At 39.5% G+C, this 12228-nt stretch overlaps 1 protein-coding gene across 2 annotated transcripts in view; it reads right to left on the bottom strand.

The window, feature by feature from the left end:
* The window catches only part of SLC6A15 (solute carrier family 6 member 15), a 50652-nt gene that overhangs the window by 6604 nt on the left and 31820 nt on the right, over positions 1 to 12228 (bottom strand). For both annotated transcript variants that reach the window (XM_006114016.5, XM_089780156.1), the window contains exons 6-10: positions 9001 to 9111; positions 5086 to 5327; positions 4790 to 4982; positions 3828 to 4020; positions 544 to 703 (exon numbers count right to left, since the gene is read on the bottom strand). In XM_006114016.5, coding sequence (XP_006114078.1) covers positions 544 to 703; positions 3828 to 4020; positions 4790 to 4982; positions 5086 to 5327; positions 9001 to 9111 — 899 coding nt within the window. The remainder of the gene's footprint in view (positions 1 to 543; positions 704 to 3827; positions 4021 to 4789; positions 4983 to 5085; positions 5328 to 9000; positions 9112 to 12228) is intronic.

A 12228-nucleotide genomic window follows, 5' to 3' on the forward strand; every position in this document is an offset into this window, starting at 1 on the left:
TGTCTAGATCACATTTATACTTCTCTTCCTTTATTTAAAGACCTTTCTCATCCTTCCCATCTTTATGACCTTGTCTCTTTTCATTGACTTACTCCCTTCTGTTGCACTAGGCTAATCAACTCTTGGTGTCCCTTTACTATTCATGCTTGCAGGCCTTCTTCCATGCTGCCTCCATAGATTTAGAACCCCCCTCCTATCCTGATCCAATATATTCTCCAAATCCACCCTTAAAAATGCATTTCACTCAGGAGTGCTACAAACACAGGCTCATCCACCCTGGTACACATAACCTACCAAAAATAATGTGCCTACATACAAGAAAAAAAATCCCAAACTGAAGACTTAATTTCACCCTTCTATCCCTTCTCTGTTTTTGTATGCTGTCTAGATCATTTGTAAGATCTTTGGGGAAGGGATCTGTCTTTATATCATCAAGTGAGCTGTTGATCCTATACAACTAACACAATAACAAGGATTACAATGAATAGCATCAACATATTAACAATCACATGAAAAAGCAACACCATCATTTTCTGAACTTACTTGTCTATCCCATAAATTCGAGAAATGGCAACATTCTCCAAAATGACCACAATAAGTAGAGGCAGAGTAGCAGAGTAATCATCAAACATTGTGACAAAATAATTTCCAGAGCGCTGCACAAAGATCAGGCCAATTAAAAATGCTACCAGGCAGCAGATGACTGGAACAAAGGACAGAAATGAGAATTGTAACCACAATCATGCATCAGAGAAAAGGAGGAAGAAAGAAAGAGTTATGAAGCATCAAATAATAATTACTCTTTTGCTTTATTTTAGATTGACACTAGTTTTCTCTTTTTCCCTTCCTACCATTGCACTTGCCCAGTAAAGCCACAAAGCAATTTTACCCATTCCCTAGCCAGCAGACAATAGTTAAAATTAAAAGTGATTACTAGATCGTAAGGCAGCCCTGATTCACCTATGTAAATTCTTTGCTGAATCAAGAACTATTCATCATTAGACACTTAAAGTGAATGGAAGAGAAAAATCCAGGAAAACAGTACACTTAACAATATCCTGCAAATTGGTCCTTAGTTCTCTCCCTCTTTCCATCAACTAAAGTTAACTGTGTCACAATTTTGTACTAGAATTTTCAAAACAAATAGCTATATGGGTTTAGTAGGTAGAATCATTCACTGCCACTGCTATCTACATTTACTTTCTTTCAGGCTAGACTACAGGGGTTTTCTGGGATACTAGAGGTATCTCAAAAAAGCTCTGCCGCGTCCAGGGAACACGTCTACTCTTCCACTTTTTTTTCTGCCCCGTATAGACAGGCCACATTTTGGAAAATCCTTCTTCTGACAAAACTATTAGAAAAAGATACACAAATTGTGGAGTGCAATTTGCATACCTTTTTCCAACAAAGCACTGTATTCTAGATGTAGCCTCAGAGTAACAGCATTAAAACCTCTTCTTCTTCTAAAGGCCAGCTGGAAATCTCTATCCGAAAGTCACTGAAATTCAATGAGGAAAATCAATGGGATTTCTGCCATTGGGTTTAATAGCAGCATGACTTGGCCCCATAATTATAATAAATTGAGATAAATTCTGGAAGAATTTGAAGTTGGTTTTATTCCAAACAGAGAAGACTTGTAGGATTGGCCACAAAATGTAATATAATCTGTAAGAAACACTGGCTATTCTCTAGCTAACATATGTATTGACTTAAGTACAGTAAGGGAAGAGAACAATAATTTTGTAAATATGATCATATAAAATATACTCTTTTTTATCATGTAGCCACTGTTGTTTGCTTTATTAATGTCCTTTGGGGGGAAAATTGAATTAAAGCATTTCAGAAGAAACCTCTATTAAAATAAAAATTCAGGACACTCAGAGCCCAAAACAAACTGACAAAAGCAAGGAAAGTTGGAACCTTCAGAAGTGCTCAGCCTAACTGTTCCCACTAACGTCAATAGGAATTATACTAGAGATTTCGGTAAAACACATTTAGACCCATACTGTGTGATTTTGAAAATTTCACCCTCAGATTTTAGATTATTTCTGAACTGTTAATGTTCCTCATTGTGCCTCAATATTGTATATAGCCAAAGTATACAAAAATCTATATAAAGACACAGCTAAGAGCACTAATGTAGCTCAACACATACATCCCATGCCCAAAGCACTTAAGCATGTTATTGTCTCAATGAAGGCAATGGACATTTTGAAAATACTTGTGTATTTTGCTGAATTGGGCTCATAATGTTATAAGTTACAAATGCAGGAATGCTTTAATCAAAATTGAAGATTTGTGGGAATCCATGACTCCTTAGCCAAAAATTCTCCTGCTGTTTTTTATGCTGTGCAACTCCCAACTGGCACTGCATGGCACTCAATCGTGAGTACAATTTGGAGACTGGAGATGAATTCTGAAAACATTACACTAAATTGTAATACTGTGACTCCAACTGATTTAAATGGAATCATGCAGTAAAATCAACGCACAACACTCAGAAGCAGTGTTAGATGTTAAAATGCCATGGAACTTTATTTCATTTTTTATTATTTAAATTCCTAAAGCATAACCAAAGTTTATTGCAAAGTGATAAAATTGTATTGCCTGTTTACAAGGCATTCATATACACTCAGAACAAGCAGATAGTTTTCAAACTATAGTAATGTTACATGAGTTCTTTTATAGTTTTAAAAAAGCAAAGGAATTTGAGGGCTGTTTTTCAGAAGTGGTAAGCATTTCTACTCAAGGGCTCAGTACTCAAGAATATAATGAAATTAGTATTTTTTATTATAAGGCCCTGATCCAGCAAATAACTGAAGCACATGTTTGTTAACTAACTCCTCCAAAACCACATTTTTAAAGGTATTCAGGCACCTAAGATTAGACAGATGCTTAGTGGGATTTTCAAAATTGCATCGGACCCCATTGGAGCCTAGTGTATTGCTGGCCAGGCCTAACTTGCAGCAAAAATATATTCTTTTATGAACGGTGGGTACAGAGATGCTATCTTCCTTGTAAATATTTGACACAGTCCATTTCTAGTAGTAGGCTACCAGATTGAATAGGCAATATGTCTGGTCCTCTGTGACAGTCCTTTGAACTTTCTGAACTTCAAATTTCATCTCACTGTTAATTTCTTTACCTCTTTTTTCCCTCTATCCAAAGAAGATTAGTAAAAGGTGATTAAAAACGCACCATTAATCTCCACAAGCCACTATTAAGACTACATGTGAAACTTTCATTCCTCCTTACGCATTTAGCATCTTATATTTATTTTTTCATTCCTTTTTATTTACATCATTGTCATACATGCCTAGGCTTGAACAATGAACATTTTGGCAGACTTAAGTATGACTGACTCTAAAGGGGTCCACAATAAAAACTGTTATACAACTTGAATTATAATGATTGCTACCACTTCCACTATCTGGACATTAGGACTTTAACAACTTCTTAACTCTTAGGGTAGGTAAGCATGGGAATAAATTGCCTAGGAAGGTTGTGGAATCTCCATCATTGGAGATTTTTAAGAGCAGGTTAGATAAACATCTCTCAGGGATGATTTAGATGATGTTGGTCCTGCCATGTAGTTGATGACCTCTTGAGGTTCCTACCAGATCTATAATTCTATGAAAAGACATATGTCTATGGCGGGGAGGTAGAGAATACAAACTGGACTGAAGTTAAATAACACTATGCTATATTTTGCGCTGCAACTTCTCATGCTAATAAAAACATCAAATACTCCTTATTCTTCTCCAAAGCTGTTTCTGTCTCTAAGGAGGAGATGTATTTTATTAGGCTAATGAGAAATGAAAACTCACCTGTAAGAATTTCTTTCCTCACTTTGAAGGTGTCAACAATGGGTGTGATGATTCCTTCAATGGTTCCAAACATACTTCCAAGTCCCAGATTTACCAGCATGAGGAAGAACATCACTGACCAGAAAGGAGAAGCAGGGAAGTGGGTCATTGCTTCTGTAAAGGCAATAAAAGCTAAGCCGGTGCCTTGAACAGCCTGTCAATATGAAATCCACATGAGATGATTAATGGAGATTTTGAGCAAACTGTGAGTTGCAGTAACAGTGGAACAATATTTATTTACATATTCTTGTAAGCATAGGTACACAAATTCTGCCTCCCACTAATAATAATGAATGTTCAGAACTTCTGAAAATTAGGATCAGATTTTCTTGACCATAGCGTACAAGTAGCTCAATTCAGAGACATTCATTTAGGGGCCTGGTCCAAAAATACCTAATTGGAGCTTTAGATCATGCCAGTGTATTCACAAATGAGGCTGTTCAGAAGACAAAACCACTTGCACATGCTGGCTGTGTCTACACTGGCACCCTTTTCCGTAAAAGGGATGCTAATGAGACACTTCGGAATTGCAAATGCTGCGGGGGATTTAAATATCCCCCGCGGCATTTGCATGAACATGGCTGCCGCTTTTTTCCGGCTTGGGGTTTTGCCGGAGAAAAGCGCCAGTCTAGACGGGATCTTGCAGAAAATAAATCCCGTCTAGACTGGAACTTTTCTCCGGCAAAACCCCGAGCCGGAAAAAAGCGGCAGCCATATTCATGCAAACGCCGCGGGAGATATTAAAATCCCCCGTGGCATTTGCAATTCCGAAGTGTCTCATTAGCATCCCTTTTACGGAAAAGGGTGGCAGTGTAGACACTGCCATATAATATTGCATTCTTTATATTTCACAGTAAGATCTGGCTAATAAAATACTCAGTCATTCAAAACCTTTGCACTGGAGACTCAAACATCATTCTAACCTTATTAAGTTCATCTTCAATCTGACAAGATTTCAGGCCAAGAGCAGGAAATTCTTCTTCTTTAACTTTTTTAATGATGTCATACACTAAATTGTAATCATTTGCTGTAATGCTTGAGAAATTGATATGATGGGGTATCATGTCCTGGCTTAGATTGCCTATTTTCAAAAGTTTTAAAATCATCTCCGAATTTCTGTAAAACACAATGGAATAGCGATTATAAATTAGAGGGCATCTTGTGTGAATCTGTAAGTGAAATATACCATAAAAAATGAAGAGAAATGAATATTTCATACTCAGTAATGCATTTCTCATTTATCATATTTGCTTTGAAGCCCAGAACAGCAAACACCACCAAGGTTGCCAGCACAGAAGTGAAAAAATTGATGAAAGACACCAGAACAGCATCGAAATGGCAGTTGTTGTCTCTCTTGTTGTAGCTTGAAAAGGCAATGACTCCACCAAATCCAAGCCCTAAGGCAAAGAACACCTGAGTAGCAGCTTCTCTCCAGACCTTTGGCTCCAGCATTATTTCAATCTGTTTGAAATTAGACACAATATACGTCAGCTACAATATAGTTTTGTATGGCTAGACAATATACAATTGTGGAAGATAACTTTCAACAATTAAAATTCTAAAGCTGACCAGTTAATATCATTATTAAAATGGCAATTATTTTATCTTTGTACCTTGGTATTGGGAGGCCACATTGTAGCACATTTCCAGTTTAACTATAGATCAATTGATTTGAATTGCAACTGTTATTTGGGGGAAGAGGGTACATTTAAAAAAAAAACTAAAAAAAAGTATATATTGAAGATTGTTTGAAAAGCAAAAATTAATTAAATGGAGATGTGTGTATAAACAAGATTTCTGTTAATGGACTTAAATTTTAGTCTGTGCAGTAAAGTAAGATTCAATAGGCAAAGTAAACTCCGGCCGGTATAACCAATGCTACTATCTATGGGTCAGAGTCTATTTTCAAATATACATATAATCCTCCAGCTGACTTAAATGGATCACATATCTGTAGGGATGTCCCTGCGCTGAAAATTGATTGTAAATTCCATTTCCATTCCTTCTTCAGCCAATCCAATTTCAAGGAATGCCTTAGTGAAACTAGATAATTTATAATCCATTATCCATTACCAGTTTATCTTGGATCTACACAATTAGTACATCATAACAGAATAACAACACTAACAAATACTTTTATGTTGTTTTTCTTCCATAGACTTCAAAGGTCAGAAATTGTCTGACATATTAGTTTAATCCAGTGAGATCAAATAGAACCATACCTTTATAAATATGTTATGAAATTACATATAATATTAACAGTTAGATATGATTTTGATAACATAAAACTAATGAAATTTAAATATAAAGTATATGCAAATAAATGTATCAAAATAATTACATCAATGTATTATTTTCCCTTATTTTAAGTAAAAATATGCCTCAAGTTACTATAATAAAATATTAGAAGAGTTTCCAACTTCCTGCAAAAGCTGAAAGAAAACATATGTAAACTGTGTAGGAGCTGTTTTCATAAATCTAATTCTGGTCCTGGAAGTCCTGATAAATGTATCTTTGGAATGTAAGTGGAAAATATATACATACATATTTCTACAGATACACTGTAGTATAATTACAAATGGTACAAACAGATATACTCTACTGATACTTTTTTTTTTATCACACATGCATTTCTAATGCTTGCTCACTAGATGGAGCTAAATAAACAATCTTAATTCCCACCAGCATTTCAGAACACTTTTTCACATTGTTAATAAATTTCATTTCATTTTTTGTGCAATATAAAGAAACATTTCTCCACATAGTGTGGTATTTCTACTTTAGTAATTGACATCTATGGGCTTTGACTCAGGCCTGTATACATTTCGCTATCTACTACAGGTTGAACCTCTGTGATTCAAGACTCTCTGGTCCAGAAAAATCCATTGTCTGGAAACATCACAGATGTTACTGGACTAGAGAGCCCAGTGACAAAGGTTGCTGGTGGCTCAGACCGGAGCCTGCTGGCAGGGACTGAGGGGCACCAGAGCCTGCGGGGTACCAGAACCTGCAGCTTGTGGGGCAGAGAAGCTTGGGGGAGTTGAAGCCCACAGTTAGCTGAGCCACCTTAGCTCCGGTGGGCTGGTGGAGCTGCCCTGAGACCGGGAGAGCTGCTGGGAGTTCCAACAGGGTTGACACAGCTGGCAGGACCAGAAAGCTGAGCAGCAGAGGGTGGAGAGAGGAGCCCTGTGAGGAGGCTGGTGCCCCCCTCTCAGGCCTCCCCTGGTCTGGCAAAGTCCCTCGTCTGGGACTGGTCAGGCCTGGAGAGTCCTGGACCAGGGAGGTCTAACCTGTATCTACATCAAGCTAGCGTTTAAGTACTATTCTTCTGGTTATACACACTGCAAACAACATTATTATCACAATCACTTGGTAGTAATGAAAAAAAGATTTTGACACACATATCTGGAGAACAATAGAATGTACTAAGAATACAATTTTTCTTTAAACATTTCCTTATTTGAACAGCTGAAACTCTTTTATTACTAAATTCTTTTAATTGAAAATCTTTAGAATTTTAAACAAAATATTATGGCTGTTTCTACACTGGGCCACTTATTCCAGAAAAGCAGCCGCTTTTCCGGAATAACTTGCCAGCTGTCTACACTGGCCGCTTGAATTTCCAGAAAAGCAATGACGATATACTGTAAAATTGTCAGTTTTTTTCCGGAAAAACTATGCTGCTCCCGTTCGGGCAAAAGTCCTTTTCCGGAAAAACTATTCCGGAAAAGGGCCAGTGTAGAAAGCACAGAAGTCTTTTCTGCAAAAAAGCCCCGATCGCAAAAATGACGATCGGGGCTTTTTTCCGGAAAAGCGCATCTACATTGGCCACGGACGCTTTTTCGCAAAAAGTGCTTTTCCGGAAAAGCATCCTGCCAATGTAGATGCGCTTTTTCCAGAAATACTTATAATGGAAAACTGTTCCGTTTTAAGCATTTCCAGAAAAGGGTGTCAGTGTAGACACAGCCTATTTGTCATGTGCTCATCACCTCTTTTAAATCATGATGGAGATGCTGAGTCCCTTTTATTCAATGGAAGTTGTTGTGCTTAGCTTCCTTCACGATCTGGCCCCAGAATGTATTTATGATTAAAAAAAAGATACTCTCATATTTAAAGCACTTAACTACAGCTCAGGAGCTCTCATTTCAGTTCTTGCCCCTGCTACAGGCTTCCTGTGCGACCATGGGCAAGTCACTTATCCTCTCTGCTCTAAGGTTTTCCATCTCTAGAGACTGGAATTTCCACAACCACGCTACATCTGTTTTGTCTATTTAGATGGTAAGCAACTATGGGCGTGTCTAGACTACATCCCTCTTTCAACAGAGGGATGTAAATTAGACACTTTGAAATTGCAAATGAAGCCAGGATTTTAATTTCCCGTGCTTCATTTGTATAATCGCATCATGGCGATCTTTCCAAAAAGTGCTATTTCGAAAGTGAAACCGCAGTCTAGATACAGTTCTTTCAAAAATAGAAGCCTTTTTCAAAAGATCCTGTAAACCTATATTGTGGTCTCACTTTCGAAATAACGCTTTTTAGAAAAAAGCACCATGATGCGATTATGGAAATGAAGTGTGGGAAATTCAAATTCTGGCTTCATTTGCAATTTTTAAGTGTCTAATTTACATCCCTCTGTCAAAAGAGGGATTTAGTCTAGATGTACCCTTAGTGTTTGTACAGCGAGTAGTACAATGGGCCTGAATCTCATTAAATTACTATCATGAAATTTAAAAATAATATTGCTAACAAAGGTAATTTAGCCTATTGACGGCGCTCCTGGCATTCAAACAAAGGGCAATACTCTTGTTATTTTTCTCTGGACCTATTGGTCCCTTCAGTTTTATCATATATTATTTAACATTCATCTGTGAGGGCCAGTCCTACTTTCACTTAACTGTAGGACTGACTTGTACAGAAACAGGAACAGATTGCATATATATTTCTGAGCAGGTAGGCATTAAGGGCCTGACTGTGTGCCATTGAAGTCGATGGAAATTTTCCAATTATAATAGGAGAAGAAGCGGACCCTGAGAGAAGGCTGCCGAGCTTAATGTTTTATTATTCGCTGAATTCATAAATGAACAATTTGCCATTGAAGTCTTAAATGCCTATGAAATGGAAAATAGGCACATACCTTAGGTGTAAACATATGACGAATTCCATCCATGGAACCATTTAAGAGTAATCCTCTGACTAAAAAGCATATAAGTACCACATATGGGAAAAGGGAACTAAAATACATGATCTGAAAAAGATGAAAAGAACATTAAAAATATTCATGAACTTTATTTTCTTAGCGTTTCATTCTCTATAGTCAGTGCCTTTTCATGACACAATTGCATGACCAAGATTAAATCTGTTCCCCTCTATTTGTTCAGAAGGGAGCAAAAGCAAGGTACCATTGCTCAAATGGTTCCCCAAATTCAGAAACAATTATAGCACAATTTCTGAAATGGCTGCTTGAACAACACAGATTTGGGATCCCATGGAAATTCAATGGGTATGTCAGACCTGATGAGAGGTAGGGATGTAAAAATCTTAGAAAAACATTAACTGTGTAACCGATCAAAATTTGATCAGTTAGGGTATGTCTCCACTACCACCCTAGTTCGAACTAGGGTGGTAATGTAGGCAACCGGAGTTGCAAATGAAGCCCGGGATTTTAATTTCCTGGGCTTCATTTGCATAAAGCCGGGTGCCGCCATTTTTAAATGTCCGCTAGTGTGGACTCCGTGCCGCGAGGCTACACGCGGCACGGACTAGGTAGTTCGGACTAGGCTTCACAAGGAGTAACGGTTGTTCGGACTAGGAACCCTAGTCCGAACTACCTAGTCCGTGCCTCATGTAGCCGCGTGGCACAGAGTCCGCACTAGCAGACATTTAAAAATGGCGGCGCCTGGCTTTATGCAAATGAAGCCCAGGAAATTAAAATCCCGGGCTTCATTTGCAACTCCAGTTGCCTACATTACCACCCTAGTTCAAACTAGGGTGGTAGTGTAGACATACCCGGAGAGAGGTAACGTTTTAGGGGATGTAGCAGTAGGGAAGGGTCACTGCCCCTCACCGCGGGCTCCACCCCTCTCCTGGGTCCAGCAGGTGGCCTCCCTCCTGGGATCCTGGCAGCCATCCCTACCACCACAGCCAGCCCTGCCACCACAAGCTCCTGGCTGCTGGCGAGATCCTAGAGGCTCAGGCTACCAACGAGGTTCCAGCAGCTGGCCCTGCTGCTGATGGGGTCCAGGAACCCAGCCCAATCATTGCAGCCAGCCCTGGGGCTGTAGGCACCCAGCCACAAGCTGGGTCCCACCCACCAACCCTGCCACCACAGTTAGACCTGACATTGTGGGCTCCTGAGCACAGGCAGAGTCCCATCAGCTGGCCTGCTATTGTGCATTTTTGGAGGCCGTTGGGATCCCATCAGGTGAGTTTAATCATTTAAGTAACCAATAAGCATCAGCATCAACACTTAAACTCTAACATCTCTAATGAAAGGAGTGGGGAGCAGCCACTCTTAAGCACTTTGTTTCTGCTCTGTTTCAGGCAGAAATCATGATGAAGACTATAGCTGTTCCTTGTAGCATTGTTATAATCTTCATCTTGTACTCCCTTTTGAAGGGGAACTACAGGTAGACAGTACCTACACCCTATCAAATAATGTATACTGCCAAGAAGGAAGAGGAACCAAAACCAATGTTCAAATTCCACACAATCAATGGGATTTGAGTCATGTTCAATAGGGATTGTACCTTTCCCCCTCACCTGAAGATCACATCTCATTGGGCTAGAAGGCCCAGAAGCTAGTATAGTTTAGAGCTCTAGAATGCAATCGTGGCCCAACTTTCTGAGCTGGGAGACTCCTATTCCTACTTATATTCTACAGCACCCGTTCAGCTGAGGACCAGGTTTTTCTTTATATTTGGGGCCTGACTTCTTTTGGCTTTGTAACCATAAAGCTTAATTTTCTGAGCTACTTGTAACCCTCTTGTGATAAATCCTCTTTTTGCTTTAATGTTATCTGGTTTGATATCATATTAGAAAGAAAACAGCATCCAATAGTGAAATGCTGTTCTTAAAAAGGCCAGTAAATGGGTTTGGTGCTTGAAAAGCTCAATCATTTTATCATGTGCCAAAACAGGCCACACTTACATCATTTCTCTCACTGGAATACGTTAAAGAGGCATGTGATAATTTCCCGTGATTATCACAAGATTTTCTGATTGCAAAGAATCAAGCAGATGATGCTGTCAACAATGAGGTGCCAGCCAGTTTTAAGGACAATTTTTTTTCATGAAAGAAAGATGAATTCCATTAAATGTGGCTAGTATTTTATAATACAGCCTGCCATTATGACACAGTACTCTTGCCTCCAGTGCAGGAGATTATGGGTGGATTATAGGTGAGTATTTACGTAGTCAAGATAAATACAAATTTTATAGCCACACTTAGGATCAGGAATAACTGGAGTACCAATGTGGGCAGAGAATTATTGCTATTACTACCTTCCAGGCCCATCCCACAATACCCTTCTCCAACTTCTTTTGTTGTAGAACAGAACAGACCTCCCTGCAGACCTCCCTGCAGCACACCTCAGGTAACTCCTTTCTAAATGCTAGATGAGTCAGCCCTACTTATGATCCTTCCCTGCAAACATTTACACTCATATATGTATTTGCTGCCAGTCCCAGTTTTAGGCACAAAACTTCCACTGAACCCATGTTTCCAAACTCACTCCTATGATTTTGCTGTAAAATTTCCCTAGGCACCTATGATTCTGCCTCTGAGAATACCCACTGCTGCCTGATTCTATGTGCCTGCATTCCAACAGCCTGCCCATGCTAGGGCCAACAGATTCCCTGGGCTCCTGGGCAAGGTGGTGGGGAAGCTTTGTGCACCCAGAAGGGGCAAGACTGAAGTTAGCTTCTCCCCAGGTTTCCTCAGCACTGCCAAAGCATGTCACACTTACACCAGGAAGCTCTCAGCACTTCCCAAAGCACACCTGGAAGTGGGGCTTCAGCCACTGACACTACCGCCGCAGCAGCAGTGATGGTAGCCAGGATCTTCCAGCCCTTTGAATTGATGGGCCTTGGGACATTGGTCGCTTTTGCTCTCACCACATTGGTGGGCCTGCTCGAGTAATTCCCAGAGCAATTCATGGATTAGGGGAAGATTGGTTTTCTGTTACCTCAATCATGTGTGGGGCCTGATGGACAGCCTCTGAGCACAGCTAATGGGCACTCAGGTGACTTTACACAAAAAAGACAGAAGTAGGAAAGAGAGGCCAGCTTCCCTCATTACACTTAGCCCAATGGCTAGGGTATTCTTCTAGAGCACGGGAGACTCACAATTCAAGATCAACTCTCCC

Source organism: Pelodiscus sinensis, chromosome 1, assembly GCF_052426305.1.
Source record: "Pelodiscus sinensis isolate ZL-2025 chromosome 1, ASM5242630v1, whole genome shotgun sequence".
NCBI lineage: Eukaryota > Metazoa > Chordata > Testudines > Trionychidae > Pelodiscus > Pelodiscus sinensis.